This window comes from Cupressus sempervirens, chromosome 6, assembly GCF_028749045.1.
Source record: "Cupressus sempervirens isolate cs-2001-9-10 chromosome 6, ASM2874904v1, whole genome shotgun sequence".
NCBI classification, from domain to species: domain Eukaryota; kingdom Viridiplantae; phylum Streptophyta; class Pinopsida; order Cupressales; family Cupressaceae; genus Cupressus; species Cupressus sempervirens.
This window is the reverse complement of record NC_143123.1, coordinates 291,831,602-291,848,892: the sequence shown is the minus strand read 5'-3', so window position 1 is coordinate 291,848,892 and position 17,291 is coordinate 291,831,602. Positions and strand designations below refer to the sequence as shown.

The 17,291-nt window shown below is 36.2% G+C and overlaps 1 protein-coding gene across 1 annotated transcript in view; it reads right to left on the bottom strand.

Moving 5' to 3' along the window:
* The window catches only part of LOC149552360 (ferredoxin-dependent glutamate synthase, chloroplastic-like), a 290,054-nt gene that overhangs the window by 241,877 nt on the left and 30,886 nt on the right, over positions 1-17,291 (bottom strand). Inside the window, exons 3-8 of the mRNA XM_089787902.1 lie at positions 13,742-14,184; positions 13,442-13,573; positions 13,005-13,103; positions 12,124-12,194; positions 3,190-3,286; positions 2,543-2,635 (exon numbers count right to left, since the gene is read on the bottom strand). Of these exons, the coding sequence (XP_089644028.1) occupies positions 2,543-2,635; positions 3,190-3,286; positions 12,124-12,194; positions 13,005-13,103; positions 13,442-13,573; positions 13,742-14,184 (935 nt within the window). The remainder of the gene's footprint in view (positions 1-2,542; positions 2,636-3,189; positions 3,287-12,123; positions 12,195-13,004; positions 13,104-13,441; positions 13,574-13,741; positions 14,185-17,291) is intronic.

The window sequence follows — 17,291 nt, the reverse complement described above, 5'->3', positions numbered from 1 at the left end:
CGGCACTCCGAGCCATGCGAGTCGATTCTCTTCCGTCAGGATTCTCTTCCCTCGGCGAATACAAATTCAAAAACTCCTCCCTTGCTTCTTCCACCAACTCCACCCGCTGTCGAGTCTCCTCTAACAATTCCTCCGCGCTTCTATGTCCATCAGCAATCTTCTGGAACCTCCTCCATTCGGCTTGCTGTGCCAAAATTAGATTTCCTTGTGTTGTGTGTATTTCGTCCTTTTCCTTCAGCTGATTCGGCATTACTCTTCATTCGCCTGCCTTTCCAAGTCCATTGGGCAACGGCGCCAAATGTTTACTGTACTGGGTAAAGAAATCAATGCATACAGACAATGGAACAGAATAGCAAATAAGAACAGAAAAACTATATTCGCATACGCCAAGATATTACATTATGCTTCTGATGATATGATGATTACAACGATCCTGAAGGGGGATATAAATACTATCTGAGGAACCTTCCCGAAGGTATCCGTCGGCCACATACAACATGTCGGCTACAATAGTAGAACCTTCTCGATACACATATCCCGATACACAAGAACCTTCCCGATATCGACGACATACATCCTAATACACACCCATCCTGATACTAACGGCATGTATCCTGATACACTAACGGGATACATCCTGATACAGTATTTACTGACGACAAAAAAGATCTCCATGATTGATTCTTTTGATGGTTTCAAAGCCCCACTCATATGATGTCAAAAGAAAATGATTTTGCAAGCACAATGTCAAAGCTTAGGGTGAGACTTACAGAGCAGGGAAGAGAAGATGTAATTGAAAATTTTCAAGGTATTGAAGGGGAATGGATTGACAGAGGATCCTAGAAGTATTAATGGATTGCACATCACAAATATCAAGCAGTAATTGCAAGTGAATGTTGATATGCCCTCCACCAACTTATCAATGGATGAGGACACTTGAAATTTTTGAATTTTCAATTGCCTTAGTTACCCCCCTTTTCTTAATAACCATTACGGATTAATTATGCAAAGGCAACCCTTCTTACATGGTCGAGTTTATAAGTAGGTGAGAGAAGAAATCTAGAAGACAATTATGTTTTGAGGGTGGCAAATAATTCATACATGGGTTGGTGATCGTGGCACCTTTGGAGGGTACAATGGTACTCATTAACAAAGGAAGTCACTAGAAACCTATAGAAATAAAAAGGTGACGTGGAGCAGGGATACAGAGGGCCGACCATAATGATTGGAAATTAGAATTTGCAAAGCACAAGAAAACCTTTCACAATCACCAAATTATACCCTTAATACGATACAGTGCATCGTCAATTGTGCAAAGGCCCCAAATTAAGCCTCTAGTTTACTCAAATTAAGCTAGTCTATGAAGGTCTGTTATATGATGTTCACCGTAGCTTTTCATGAAAGAATATCTAGTAAATATTACATTTTAACAAAAAGAGAAACATGGCTCACTTTAACTTATGTCAATATGAATTAAAAAGCAAAAATAGAAGAGATTAACATGCCTTTTAAAAACTTACAAACTTAACATTTAGGATGTAGAATCTTACTGTAGAATATGGGTGCACAAACAGAGTGCAAACACAAAGAAGAAGAATAGAGGATATCAAGAGAAGTCAGATAACACACAGGATGGGCTGTGGGGGGAAGGGGGGGGGGGGGGGGGCGGGGGCTGAAAACATCTCATTGAATATTTTGAAAGATTATATACCATTATCCATGTCATCAGATCCAAACTTCATTGACATTAGAGAAAATAAACGTGATGGGAGACATCTTATCTAATTTGCATTTCAATTTTTAAATTTTATAGGCATTGGAAATGCATCTATAGGCATTTAGTTGAAAACTGGAATCCAAGAAAGTTTTAGGAAGATTTCCTAATTGGTGCTCTGTTTTAGAAAGGTTCTTAAATGAAAATTGGTTCTTGTCCATGGTTCATTGCCAACAGGGACATTGAATTCTAACCTACCCCCAACACAAACTAATAATTCTCATAGAACACGTCCTTGCTACCTGTTATGTCGCAATATCTGACTATACTATCCAGTTTATGATAATAAAGAATGGGATTGTATTTATGCTATCTGTTTCTATTGAAGGTACAAAACAAAGCACTCTTTCATGTGTTTCAGGCATGCGTAAGATGGCATTTAAAAGATTTTTCTAAGATATAGCAGGGATCAAGGAAAACTGCAGTGTTATAGATGCACAGTGGCAACAGAAAAGTGAAAACAAAGATGAACAGAGGCAAATTTGTGCAAGGAGAAGAAAACATCTACTGTGATTCATGATAGCATTTGTATCTTTTTTGAATGGAAAGGTTAAAATACATTTTAAGATCACAACCAAGAAAGACACAATTAAATGTGGTTTGTCCAGGACTCTTGGTGTCAATCTGCCGGGACATGTCAATTAACATGGTATCAAGCTACTGTTCCTGTAAGAGGTGTTTTTTTTATTTTATAGAATCTTTAAAATAATGTTTTGAAACATATTGACTCTTCCTTTAAGCCAATAACATCTAAAGCATGATGCTTACCTCACCCTTCTCCAAGTCAACAGCTATCATCATTCCTGGACCCAGACGACCCTTCATGGTTACCTTAGATTCATCCATTGGTAGCACGCCCACCTGCTCAAGAGAGCAAGAAACAATGTTACAACCACAGAATATTTGAACACTTTTCCAAAATGTTACCTCTATATAATAGAAAATGCAATTTTTCATATTTTCCTGCAAATGATAGAACCAAAACAATCCAGGCTACAAAACTAAAATTCAAATGTTATAAATTGAGAACTTTTGCAGTACACCTATCATGGGGAAAACAAAAGCCTATGATGCATCTAAAATGATAAAGCTAAAAAAATGATGTTAATACAACTTTTCCCACCAAAAATGCAAAAAGACTATATACAAACCTCATCTACACAATGTCTACAAGTGATTGAAAAACCCAGGAGACATTTATGGATTATTTTGATGCAAAAGGAAAATACAAATGCTTCTTAAGAAAATCTTGTCAGAAAATAATACATAAGTGGAATATTAGTTCTAAAATCCTAGGAGAGAATTTTAACCAATAATTATTGGCATCATTGAACAAAAAATATTAATAGTGTTCTTTTAGAATTAGTCTACAAAATAATATTCAAAGCCACAGATAAGTAGGATTTAAGGTGCACCTCTGATGCCACATAAACAATGTCATTTTCTGTTCGCCAATACCGTGCAGGACGAAGGCCATTTCGATCCAGGCAGGCACCAACAGTTTTGCCATCACTTTGAGCATGCAAAGGAAATTGTGGTAAAGTCAGTACGTGATAACATTGTGACAAAATGCTAGTTACATACACTTATTTAAATTTTCCTCATTGCAAGGTTTCTTCACAGGGAGCTATTTATGTTTTTGTTTTTCAGGAGATTCCACTCCAATATTATTTTAGCCATCTCACGATGCCCTCCATAGAGTAGCCATTACATTGATAACACTTTTTATAGTTTATGTTGGTTATAATTACATGGTAATGGCTGTTCCTCTGATAAGTGAGTCCCTTTTGTGATTATATCATTATTACCAAAATGAGAGAATAAGTCATGGAGGTCATTTTAAGATAAAAACATATATGCAAAATCTCACAAAGAATTAAATCAAAAATACATGTGAAAGCCTCAAATCATTTAACATGAAGTTAAATAAGATCATTGTGGACAATTATAGATCATATAAGTTTAAGAATCATTTGGGCAAAAGTTGCAAAAGGAGTCATTGTTGTGACTATAACTTTTACATTGAAATAACAGCTTTTTGAAAAAATGTTAAAAGTCAGCTTGGGGTTAGTTGGAGGTTGAAACTAACTGTAAAACCATAAATATGTCTTGTACACATGACCTTAGGGGTTGGTGAAGGTGGAGATGCAAGATTCAAATCATTTGAACAATTTTCTGTGTGTGTTTTCAGCAATAGTCCTGTTGCCATGCATTATGGATCGTACAGTGCATTTAATGACCTGATACCAGTTGGGATTGAAAGCCAAGTGAATCTACTTTCCAATGCACTTGTCTCAGCGATTTTTGTTGAGATTTGAGATGGATATTGCAATTTTGGTGAAAACTGGTCGAAACCCTACCTGCCCTAACCAGGGCAAGGAAAAATGCATAACTGGGTATTCCCATGGTAAAAATTCACAAAGATGGGTGGGAAAGTCTGTGTTTATGTATGCTACCATCCTCAAGCCTTTCGGCTCCCACAATGAGGTTTGCACGAGTTTAATTTGACTGATATGACTGTTACAAGCCTGTCAAAGACCAGTCAGATCTTTGGGCTCTTTGTTATTTGTCATTAACAAAACCCCATGAGATTACTTGAATGCAAGGTGCAGAAGTTTCCCATGTCCTTGGTCAAGATAAAAACCATTTGGCTTTCTTGTTTGGCCTTGTTTTCATAAGTTGTCACTCCAAGTCATAATAAGGCAACAGTGCAAGAAGAACCTGAGTTTTATGCATGTTTGAGAGTCCCTATGTGGATTTTTTTGGGTCATTGTACCACATTACAAGGTCTATCCAATGTCCTTGAAAGGATCAGTAGGTTCCAAAATGCCCAAAGTGAGTCCAAGAGCCAAGTTTGTGTTGTGTGAAAGAAGTCCTTATCGTAGGATCTGACAAATAAGAGACAAGTCCTTCCTCTGCATGAGATTCGTATGCATAGGAGAGACCAGATTGGGAAGATAAGAAGATCAGAAAACAAGTAGAAAAGAAATCAAGTTACAAAATTGCCTCCAAGGATGAATGTGGAGAGGGCAGTCAGAGAGGTGAGAGAATCTCTTGTCCAAGAAATGAGAGCCATGAAGGAAAGCCTTGATGCAAGACTTACATCAGTTGAGACCAACCAGAGAAGAGGAGCAGTCATGGGAGATTTGAAAGACCAAAAAGTAGAGGAAGTGGGTGAAGAAAACACACCACAAGAACCTGAGGAAGAAAAAGATGCTGAAGAGATTAGGCTGGAGAAGTCACTAAAGGCAGTTAGAAGTGATGGTTCCAAAGTTAAGATGGAACTCCCGGTATATTCAGGAAGTCTAAATGGAGAAGAGCTCCTAGATCGGACAGGAAAAATGGATGGGTATTTTAAGTTTCAAGAGATACCTGAGAAGCAACAAGTGAAGTTGGCAAGAGGAGAGAAATAGGGGTGAGACAAAGGTTGCATCTTGGGATAGAATGGTGACAAAATTGAAGGGCAAATTCCTACCTAGTGGCAATACCATTCACTATATAGGAGGTTGTAAAATCTGAAGCAAAAAGGCATGGATTTGAAGACCTTCTACAACTTAGCACTAGATCAGATCACATGGAAGAAGATGCTGATAAGGTTGCAAGGTATTTGAATGGGCTGAAGCATGGCATACAAGATGAAATGAGCCTCGCGTGTCCAAGAACAAAAGAAGAATGTATCAGCTAGCCTTGAGGGCTAAAGAAAATTTGCAAAAGAAGCAAGAAAGACAAACAAGAAGTAGAGGAAGGACATTCGGAGGAAAAGGAACTTTTGCCGATAAAGGGTAGTCACAAAGAGACCAAAATGAATTAAGTAGATCACAAGAAAAAACAGTCAACTCAAAAGGAGATTTTGGGGAAAGAGGAACCAATTTTAATGACAGATTTGGGAGTAGAGGAGGAGCAAATGGCTTCACTAGGAAGGGTTATAAATGCAACAATTTGCAGGTCATCAAGCATGGCAATGTCCTAAAGAGAAACCATCTACTTCTTTTAGTAGTGAAATAAGGAACCAAATAGCACAAGGTGATGATGCTGAAAGTGTGAGTTCTTCACAACACATAGCAGAATCAGAAATGGGAGAATTTTTGTTGATGAGGACTCTGGTATAAGTAACTGTAGAGGAGGCACCCAAATGAAGTTTCTTTTAAAACTACATGCAAGTGCCAAGGTAAGTGCCTATGGATCTCTGTCATGTACTCCTTGGTAGACCATGGCAATATGATAGAAATGCCAAGTATGATGGTTGGATAAAGAAAGATGGAACCTCTTATAGCTTAACACCCTTGAGGATGAAGACAGAGAACAAGTAGGATAAAGTGTGATGTTAATAAGTGAGAAGAGTTCTTCAAGATGATACAAGAGGAAACCATAGGTTATACCATGGTGATCAGACCAAGGACAATCATAACAGCAGAACATATTGACAAGTTACCTTAGGACATACAGGACATGTTGAAAAGTAGTGTATGTATTGTTGTTGATACACCTCTCAATTTATTGCCTCCAATTTCCTAGTGTGATATCCTGCCAAGGCCCATCAAATTGAAGGCAGTATATCTGAGTACATTATCTATGACAGCAGAAATCTAAAGAGGAAGCAGGCCAATCATTCTAAAAAGCCTGTGGAGAAGGCAGTAATAGACTTAGTAAGTTGGAATGATACAGTCCATAATGATGATTTGCAGACCAAAGATCCTCCACCAGATGTTGACAAGAACACTGGATGAGAATGAACAACAGAGCAGCCAAGAAGAGATAGCAAAGGATAGTGTCATCATTATTACCAATAGAGTGAAGGAAGAAGATCTTGAACAAGCTACCACGGAGAATGAAAAATTACAGTGGCTATTGCATGAGAAAAGTAGTCCTATTGGATCACCACATAATGTACATCATTGTAGTGTTTTTCAAAGCGTTCACAAAGGTTACCAACACACTTCCGTTCTTTCAAGACAAGGTGCACAAGAATTTTCTGTTTGATGTTCCACTTGCACAATTGAATGGTCAAGTCCTCGTTGTTGGAGAAACGTTGAAAGATGGACTCAGAAGTACAGACAAGACAAGATATAAAGTCAAAATGGGACAACTCTTGGATTGATTCATAAAAGAACACGTATAAGGCAGTTTGGGAAGTTTCGCACAAAGCAATAAATCGGAGCAGATGATGGATGTTCAAGATGACACTTTCAAGGCACCGGGCATGAGATTTCAACCATGGTCACATTGGTGCAGACCTCTATTAAAGTGGAATTTGAATCTTCTCTCTTGGGAAAATGGTGTGGGGGCACCCTCATGCCTGTGGGATCCCATTTTTAGGTGTTGCCTTGTTTTGTGATATTTGATATAAGTAAGGTCATTATGGACTATTACAGATCATATAGGACTATTTTTGAAGGTTTAAGATCATTTTGGCAAAAGTTGTGATTGTTGTCATGACAACTTTTACATTGTAATGACAACTTTTTGAAAATTGTTAAAAGTCTGTTTGGGGTTAATTAGAGGTTTAAAACTAACTGTAGAAACATAATTATGTCTTGTACACACGACCTCAGGGGTTGGTAAAGGTGGAAATACAAAATTTGAATCATTTGAGCAATTTTCTGTGTTTTTCTGTAACAGTTCTGTTCCCGCACCGTGCATCGATCATACAGTGGATTTAATGACCTGAGACCTAGGGTAGCTAGTGGCAAGAAAATATGCACAACTGGCTTTTCCCATGGTAAGAATTCACAAAAATAGGGAGGAAAGTCTGTGTTTCTGTATACTACCATCTCCCTAGTCTGCAGGCTCCCAAGATGAGGTTTGCACATGTTTAATTAGACTGATATGACTGTTACGAACCTGTGGATTTTTCATTGTTGGAGAAAGTGTTGGGGACATGTGTGGAAGTCCCACAGACCTCTTTGAGGGTTTGATACATGTTAGCAACTATGTTGTACAATGTTGTGACTGTCCTTAGGAGTGTGCATATGACATTGAAGACACGATCAGTAACCAGTCAGATTTTTGGGTTCATTTTTATGTGTCGTCAACAAAACCTCATGTGATTACTTCAATGCAAGGCATAGGAGTTTTCCAAGTCCTTCCTTGTGGTGGAATCTATTTGGTTCTTGTTTGGCCTTGTTTTCATAAGTTATCACTTCAAGTGACAATAAGACAATAGTGCCAAAAGACTCAAGTTTGATGCATGTTTGAGAGTCCCTATGTGGATGTTGTTTTTTGGGTTATTGTACTGCATTAGGTCATCTATCCAATGTCCTTGAAAGGATTAGATACAGTAGGTTCCAGAATGCCTCAAGGTGAGCCCAAGATTAGAGTCTAGAAGGAAATCCAGAGTCAAGTTCATGTTGTGTGAAATAAGTCCATGTCATATGATCTAACAAACCAGAGATATGCCCTCCCTCTGCATCACATCCAGATTTATAAAGCTCGCAGATACTCTTCATAATTTTAAGGATCTTCATGACTTATGCCTACAAGATATACACATATTTACTTCCTTATCAGATATAGGATGGTACTGTTTCAATTAGATTCATTTACATCAGGTTACATCTTGCTAAAAACAGTAGAAAAACAAATGATCCCAGCATTCAAACAGTCTGCATCTTAACATACCACAAGGCATAAACTTGCAGCACTTATATAAGAAGGTTTGATGTACTGGTCCATTCATTCTTCTATTTTGAATGAAAATTAACGACACCAAACTACTGTACTACTTGCAATTTCAAATGACAGTGACATGTTGAGGAATTACTCAATGAAATCCAGGGACACGCACCTGGCCCAAAACCCAGGAGTACCTGGGATGAGTACTTGGTGCACCCAAGCAGCCCCATCACAGCCACATTGTTGCCACACCGCTTGGGTTCTTGGGTGCTTGGGTACTTGGGTGCTTCATCCACTCTATTAAGAGAAACAAACTTACCTCTAATTGGATGTTTGTGTGCTTGGGTGCTACATTCACTCTATTAAGAGGAACAAACTTACCTCTATCAGAGCGGAGAAGCTAGTTGTTGTACATAGTGTCTTGCACAACGTAGATCGCAAGACACGCATGTACAAAGAGAGCCTAGCAGCACGATGGGATGTAGAGCCAGAGGATTTGTCTCATATTGATGAGGATGAGATTGCATCAAAAAGAGATGTAGAGTGGGACAGTGTTCCTTTTGCGGAACTTGAGCTTAAGGAGTCCAGTGGTTCCAGTGATCATTACTTTGGCTTGGGTGATGATCAGAGGCTTCACATCACTACATTTTGTAATTTTGACATGACTTTGTACTCATTTTGATATTGATCATGACTCATATCATGCATGATGCTACTCACTGTAATCATCTTTATCATTATGAATATCAACTCTATTCATATCATGTCAAAATACATGGAAATCAACAGATCTGTATCATAGCCAATGATAGATAGCCTTCAGATACTAAGTAAACAACAAGAACATCAAAGTGACAGAAGTAGTAGATAGGACATTCTTTACCATCCTCTTGCATCTCTCCTCTATTTATCAAATTGAAATTTTTTCTTTTTCAATTTTAGGTTAGTGTTTTATTTCTTGTTTATTGCTCTTTTACCAAGGGAGTTTGCAAATTTAATGTGAACTTTTATTCTTGGCCATTAAATTTTTTGAATGCGTTTGTCTTATATCTGTCAAAACTTGAAATTTCTAGAAAATAGTTTTTTCCACAGTTTTTCTTTTCAAAGGCTTTGATCAAAGTAAAATATTTGGAAACAAAATGACGAATGGTCTAGGCTTCAATAAGACAACTGGAAATACTACAGCTCAATCCTTTAATTAAGTTTTCCATTAATATAAATCCTATTTGCTGATAGTTTGGATTTCTATTTGAATCTTGATATAAGAATGTTACTATTGGGTATGTACTATGTTATTGTGTTGAATGTTCAATGGTTCTGGTTCGTGTTGTAATTTTTGTATGTGCAAGTATTTCAATTTGATATGTTATACTGAAACATCATTTCATAGCTAGCATTTCATGTTCTATATATGTGTAGTATGCAGCACCCCTCCCCACCAACCCACTACCCCCACCCCCAATCCCCAGCCCCCCACCACCATCCCCAAATTGAGGCCCTTTTTTTCTCATCCCAACGTCCCCTGCGTCAGTGTTAAACTTGGAATTAGATTGTTGTTATGACAGAAATTGAACTGACAATGAGAAAAGAATGCAAAAACGAAAGTTTTATCCCAAAAATTCCCTCTGAAAGGTGAAAATTTTGATCATGTTCCAAAATTCTGGAAAGAATATGTCAGTGACTTTGTCAGGCCCCAGTGGTTTGTCTTTCCTGGAGAAGAAGACATGATTGTAGTTTGGCCTCTGTGACAAGTTTCAAACGATAATCTTCATCAGCTTAAAGTGCATTTCAGGTTTATATTTAAGAAGCCTAGAATAAGCTGTCCAACAAGCTCTGGTAGCCAGCTATCTTGAATCTTGATATAAGCTTGCTGTGGTAATATGAAGTTGAAGCATTTAGCATATTGCCTTCCTGAGAGGATAAAAAGGAAGAAGGGATAATCGATCATAATCCTCAACCCCTGATCTTCACTACTGATTTGAGCATAGAGCTGTGGAATTATTTTTAGATGTCGTCTCCTCGATTGAACCATTTCATTTAAGTTCTTTGTCTCTCGTAGAAAACTTCCTTGTTATGGGAAAGACCGAGCTCTTTTAATAGCTGTTTCCCAAATCTGAACTTGGGCACTCCCCAACTGATGCTGAATATCCCTGATTCCTTTGTATATATTTCCAAAAGTCTTCTTATTCCAGTTTTTCAATTTGCTTTTACAGAACTTTTGTTTTTAGACAATTTGAAAACAGACCATAACCTTGAGCTAGTTTGTGCCAAGATTATTAAAAAAAATTGTGGATCCCTACCTAGAGTAGCCACATACTACTGAACTCGAAGCAAGAAGAACTGAGCTGCTGGTTTTTGTGATTGAACACTTAACAATATGGACCAATTATCAAATAAGATAGATAAGATAGGTTCACATTAGCCCAATCTATTTTTTTGTCAATGGTCTTGTTTCTTTTCCTTCTGTTACAACAGAAACCTGGTGATAGTTCACATAGATCAGACTAGAAATTTTACTACATCCAACAGAGCTTATGCTCTCCTATTGAACAGTTTACCTACACTATGCTGAATTCTCCCATGAGAATAATGTTGGATAAGTTTAAGGCTGTCTCCCATTAGCTGGCACAAAATTTCAGGCATGTAGACCGAGACATGCAGAAAAATCTGAAGGCAACCAATTGAAGTTTTGAAAAATCCATTAAGAATCTATATGAAAAATAAAATTTCGATTTGATCTGAAGGGGCAAAACCCTATTCAAAAGATGCAGAAGCCCTATGCAACCATGAAAGAACCAGATGAGCCCAAAACTATGGGCAGAAAAAACAAGCTGTTAGCAGCGAAAAATGGTCGCTACTTCTGTCACGAGTAGAAGAAAGGGGCCCCGGGTGCTCTAAATGCACAAAAGACCATGAAAAACAGAAAAAAGGGATTGTTGTGGGTTGCATAGCCACAAGGAAAAAACATGAGGCACAGATGAATGTTAGACACTCATCGAATGCAGGAGAAGCTCTTGTATGAAGAGAAAAACATAGATATAGAGAGCTGGAGGTTGCATGGCATGGAAAAACACGGCACTCAGAAATAAGAGAAAAGAGGGCCGACATCTGTAAAAAATGGCGTCTGAAAAAACACATTTTTTAGAAAAACAGCGACTTTGAGATGAAATAATAGGTCATGATTCAAGAAACCCTCCAGGAATGCAAGAATACAACCACCAAAAGCTGTGTATTCCTACTAGCAAGGGAAAAAAACGTACAGCAGAAAAGCCATGATCCAGAGCCACAAAAAATCATAATGATAAACTTTTGAATGCCGAGAATTTTGAAAAAATTAATAACTAATAATTTCATAAAGAAATTAGAAATTTTTTGAAAAAATATTTAGCTTGGATACCATATTACACAAGTAATTTGGTAAAATATTGGATGATTAAATAACAAAGAACGAATTGATCTTAGAGAGTTTCTAGAAAGAAAAGAAACATATAAATAATAGAAAGAATCTATTATACAGGATATTTAAATATCTAGAAGTGACCATTAAAACAGAAATAAAATAACACAGGAGATTTAATTTTAGTAAGAAGAATAAAGGAAAATGCATGTGAGTATCATCGAAATTCCTAGAAATTGACAATGTTAAAGGTAAAAGTTCAACATATAACCATCTAATGAAATAGAATAAGTTAGGGGATTTTTCCCTCTGTTCATGGGGATTTTGTATCATGGATCACCTGAACAAAAGTAATGCTGGTCCATCCCAGGTTTCCATTTGTCCTTTGTAATATTCATAGAAATCAACCACCTATGAGACAATTAAATTTGCACGATATAAAAAGAATGGGATTGATCATTTATGATGTTGAACTTAAAACTCTAAATCAAGACGAAACAACCAGGAAATGCAACACATTTGAAGTAAAAGGATGACAAGAATATTATAACCTGAATGGCAATGGTCTATATTACAGTCATCTAAGTTTCCATATCAGGAATGGGAGTAGGTACACATACGTTGGTATGAAACGGCAGTACAGAAGAAATATTTTTGCGGGGATGCATACATTTTTGGCATGTTCATACAAATAATGTCTGTATGTATGCATATGTATATGTGTGTGTATAATATGCAGCTAAAAAAAATATTATGTTTAGAATGTCATATACCAATACATATACTAAACAAAACCATTAGAAACTTCAAATTTTGAAACATTTCTTTCTAATTTAAATTCAGGTTTCTGTATCAAAAAGATCAAGCTAGAATCTCATGATAGTCCAGAGTTTGCTAATCAGCAGTCTAGGTCTTAAAAATATCTAAGAGACCGGACTAGAATCACTAAACATTTCAGCATTTATAGACAAAAATCCCAAATATGTACCCACAGGAGATTCATTTCTGAATCTGATTCTGGTACGTTTCATACCCAGAATCACCTGGAAAAGTCCCATGATTCAGCAACTTAGACAGTCATAAGAGGAAAATTTGCAATTAGTGACTGTAAGATACCCAAAAGCCCCCTATAGATGATTAATGCACAAAAAAAAACTTGAAATGGCTAAAATTTTAAGCATGTAGATCATTTCATGCCTAGGAAGATAACAAACTACTTGCCTCAGGATACTTAATTGCCAATGTTGGATGCTTCTTGTATGCCTCAGGAACAAGAATCATAAGTGCCTCCTCAGGGCTGCGACCACTTCTTATCAACAACTGCATTTTCCACATATTACAAAATTAGGGCTAATACAATAAAAAAATAATAGTCAAAACAAGGCCACAATTGTACAAGCATTCCCAGTAAACAAAAGATTAATATGCAGATACCAACCTCAGATTTACAATCAAGACTATACCTGAAAGAAGCAATAGTAATTTATTTTGGCAGAAAACCAAACAAAACAATAGTAAACACGCTTGGTAAATGATAAATTTTGACCAAGTGAGAGACAGTTATCAACAAGCGAATATCAATCAATGTCCTCATTTTTAATTGAGAAACAAATGTTTAGATAAACATATATCCACATGAATGAAGCCAAAGTTCATACTTCCGCCACACTATCAAGATTAGCTGAATCTGATGCCTTTGCATTGCCATATGGGCAAATCTCACTTTCACGCCCACGCCAAACAGGAGCCTTTATAGAGGCCTCACGTGACCGCATCCAGTTCAAATTTCCCTAAAAGAATCAGCATGATTTTAACAACAGCAAACACAAAATATAATCTTGAAAAGTTAAAACAAATGGTAGAACAGTTGCAGGTTTTTCAAAATGAGCAATTATGTAGAAAGAGTAAATAAACCTCCTACGTGAAGAATAGTTCTGCTGGAGGAATGAATTGCAAACCTGTATTGTGTTAATCTCTCCATTATGCCCAAGGAATCTCATTGGCTGTGCCAGAGGCCATCTAGGACTGGTATTTGTGCTGTATCGCCTATGATAAATAGCAAAAGATGAGATATATAACTTATTCTGAAGATCTAGATAAAATTGTCCAAGAACCTCTGATCTAAGCATCCCTTTATAAACAATCGTTTGATTGGAGAAAGAGCAAAAGTAAAGCTGATTTCCCCAGTCTTCAATTTCTGCCGCCTTTTCAATTAGTTTACGGGAAATGTACAATTCCCTTTCAATATCCTCAGTTGTATTCTCTTTCGCCACTTTCACAAATACCTGTTCAATGCTTGGCAAGGTTTCTTTTGCATAGTAACCTACCACTAAAGCATTGACAGGTACAGACCTCCATCCGAGCACCTCCAAACCCTCCTTTTGAAAAATATTGTTCATAACTGCAATCACAAAAGTCTTTAATGAAAAAACACAAAATATGCAATAAAGGTATGTTAGAAAAGACAACAAGCATTCACAAATGCAATAAGAATTTCATAAACAACTTAACAAAGAAAAGCATCAATCTATGTCCTTTGTATTCTCCGTTGCAAAGTGTCTTATCATCTTATGTACTTGGTATGATCAGTGTTGTGTTTGTACAAACACCTATTGTATTAATTCTGTACACAAATATATTAACTTTCTTGCAGCCTTAAGATTAACTGTACTGCAATATAGGAGATCAATGTAACATCCTGAATTATCAACCTCTTTGCTTTGTTATTACTTTGTCCTGTCCTAATGTGATTTAAATGTAGATATTGCTTAACAGATTATTATTGTTTTGTACATTGGATACTGTGTGGATTCAATGATTATTTCTGTGCTGGCATATATTGTGTGCAACCAATCAAACGTGTAATAAAATATTCAGTTGAACTGATTATTATTGTGTTACGTGAATTTTATTATGTGAAACAGGATTTATAGATGTAATGATTGTTGATGATGTTTCAGGTAAATATTGTGGAGGAGGTTGGAAATAGGCCTTGGTTATAAAATGGCAAGCACTTGGTCCTGGTTCATAGAATATTCCTATCTCTTTAAATGAACTAAAGTAAATTAATATAATCCAATTGCTCTTGTGAATATTTTAAATAAATAGAAGATAAAGTTGGATTCCAATTAATAAAAATAGACTAAATAGAAGATGAATAAATGAAAACAAATTTATTTATCAGAATTTATGCAAAAATAAAGAATTGTTAGACAATAATAACTAAAATTGTCTACCATCTTTAGTGATGGAGATCTTTGAGAAATAGAATTTAAAAAAAAATAGAAATCAGTGGATGAGATAAGATGGAAGAACATTAAAGAAAAAATAAATTATTAGAATTTGATAACTCAGAGAAGAAACAGAGTAGAGAGTGATCCAAAATGTTCATGCAAAAAAAAAGTTATACAATCGAATCCAGAAACATAGCAAATGAACAAAGTAGAGAGTTACACTACAAATAGAATCAACCAAGAATAAGAGAATGATTGGGTGACTATTTATGATTCATGGGGGTGTATCCCTGGGATTTCTCATGCAGTCCTCATCCCCATGATATTTTAAGGACAAGAACGCAAATATCCATCCATTGTTCCTATTCCCAATGCTTATCCCCAAATAACCTTGAAATGGATTTTCAAAAACAGACTTCATTCAATTTTCTGAAATTGACTTGTAATCTAATCAATTTGGGATACAACGCAATGTACCATAATTTGACCTCTTTGTAAAAAATGAATCAATGAAATGTTTGATAACCTTGTTAAAGCTATGTTCGTACACCACTACCTAGCTTAACGTGTATTTCTTGTCATTACCAAGGCTAATGATAATGGCTGTGAAGATAAGTTATCATGGCTCAAAGTTCAAACCAAAAAATTCTACAATCTGGAAGAAACTGGTCCATTAACACAGTTGTAATGTTTCCCTCTATAGTTTTATGCTAAATTTTCCAGTTCATTCATATATAACTACAATTTATACATATTTAAAGAGATAATTTGTAGATTTGAAGCAACCAATATTGCAATGCTACAACCTGTCAGCAATGGAGTATTGCAAAAATTCAAATGTCATGAATGTTGCCTTACTGAAGTAAAATGAATCATAAGGATCTGCCAAAAAGGTTCCTGTGGTAATGTCTAGGCTATTCTCATGGCCTGCAATATATGTTGTAAGACTTTAATGGCCTACCTACCCTACACCAAAACATCTAGTAAGTACTCACGGTAACACCAAGAACATCTATCTTCCATAAACGCACCAAACACCCCAATAATGGTGCATAGCACTTTGCATGAGATCGAACTTTGTAATGTCCCTTTCCACAAAGTAATCTGGGAAGACGCAGTCTATTTAATTTTCATATACTAAAGTCGAGAAAAGGGGAATTCATTAATTTAATTATTTAATATCCTCCAACAAGCTTATTATATGGTTAATATTATATGATTAATCTAATAAGTTTTTGAAAGTGATAGTAATTATTTTGGAAGACTTAATAAAGTTGCTTTATTTTCCTTGGGCTAAATCAAATATTTAGAAGTGCAGGGAAATGAAAAGTATTTCTAGAAGCAATTCAGATTGTTATAAAAGAGCATTGTGGGGCTCATTTGAGATAGCCTTCGGTATTTTCTTACATTTGAATTCAGAAAGTTTCTTGAGAAGCTGGGAACCCTTAAGACAAAAACCCCTAGGGGTTGCTGTTTGTGGAAGTGGAACTGTTTTCCCTAGCCAATTGTTGGGGGTTTTATCTTCATATCTCAAATTACATTGCTTTCTTGGACAACAAATTGTAAACCTATGTTGCATGGGTACTCCTACTGATACCCTTGGAATGCAGTACTGGTACACATACTCAAGTATCGGGTACTCATTGGGCACTCGGAGGAGGGCATCATAGCTAAGGAGCTTGATTAAGATTTCTGATTTTTGTTCTAGTCTTTGTTTGCATATCAGCGTACTGTTTATCAAGCTTATTTCAAAGTGTAATCACTAATCAATTAGAAACTTTGATACAATGATTGTATGACATTTCAATCAGTGTACTTAATCTTCAAAGTTAATGTTTGACAGCAAATTTTATCACAGCTCTTGTTTTGAAAATTCAATGTCATTATATTTTCAGATTTTCTATAAAACATTAAACTTTAGTTAAAAATATTGACATACTCAAAGTACCCCCCATCTCCTATTTTAAAAAAATACCGTACCCATACATGTCTTCGAAGTTACCCAAGCACCCCCATCTCTGTCAACCTTGGTGTAAACCTTGCTTGTTCGTCTACGGCCAAAGAGATATTCTTATGCTATTTTGCATGTTGACATTAATGTTGGTTATTCAATTTGGTGTATGGAGATATAGTAAACAATGGAAGTTTTTTGAAGGTTTAATGTCTTAATCTATCTTTTGTCAAGCGTGGGATAATCTGCAAGTTGGACACTTGAAGGCTTTGAATTGAGGCTTTTGGTATTCATTGCAAGGGATTTTGTTGCTGCGTGAAGATT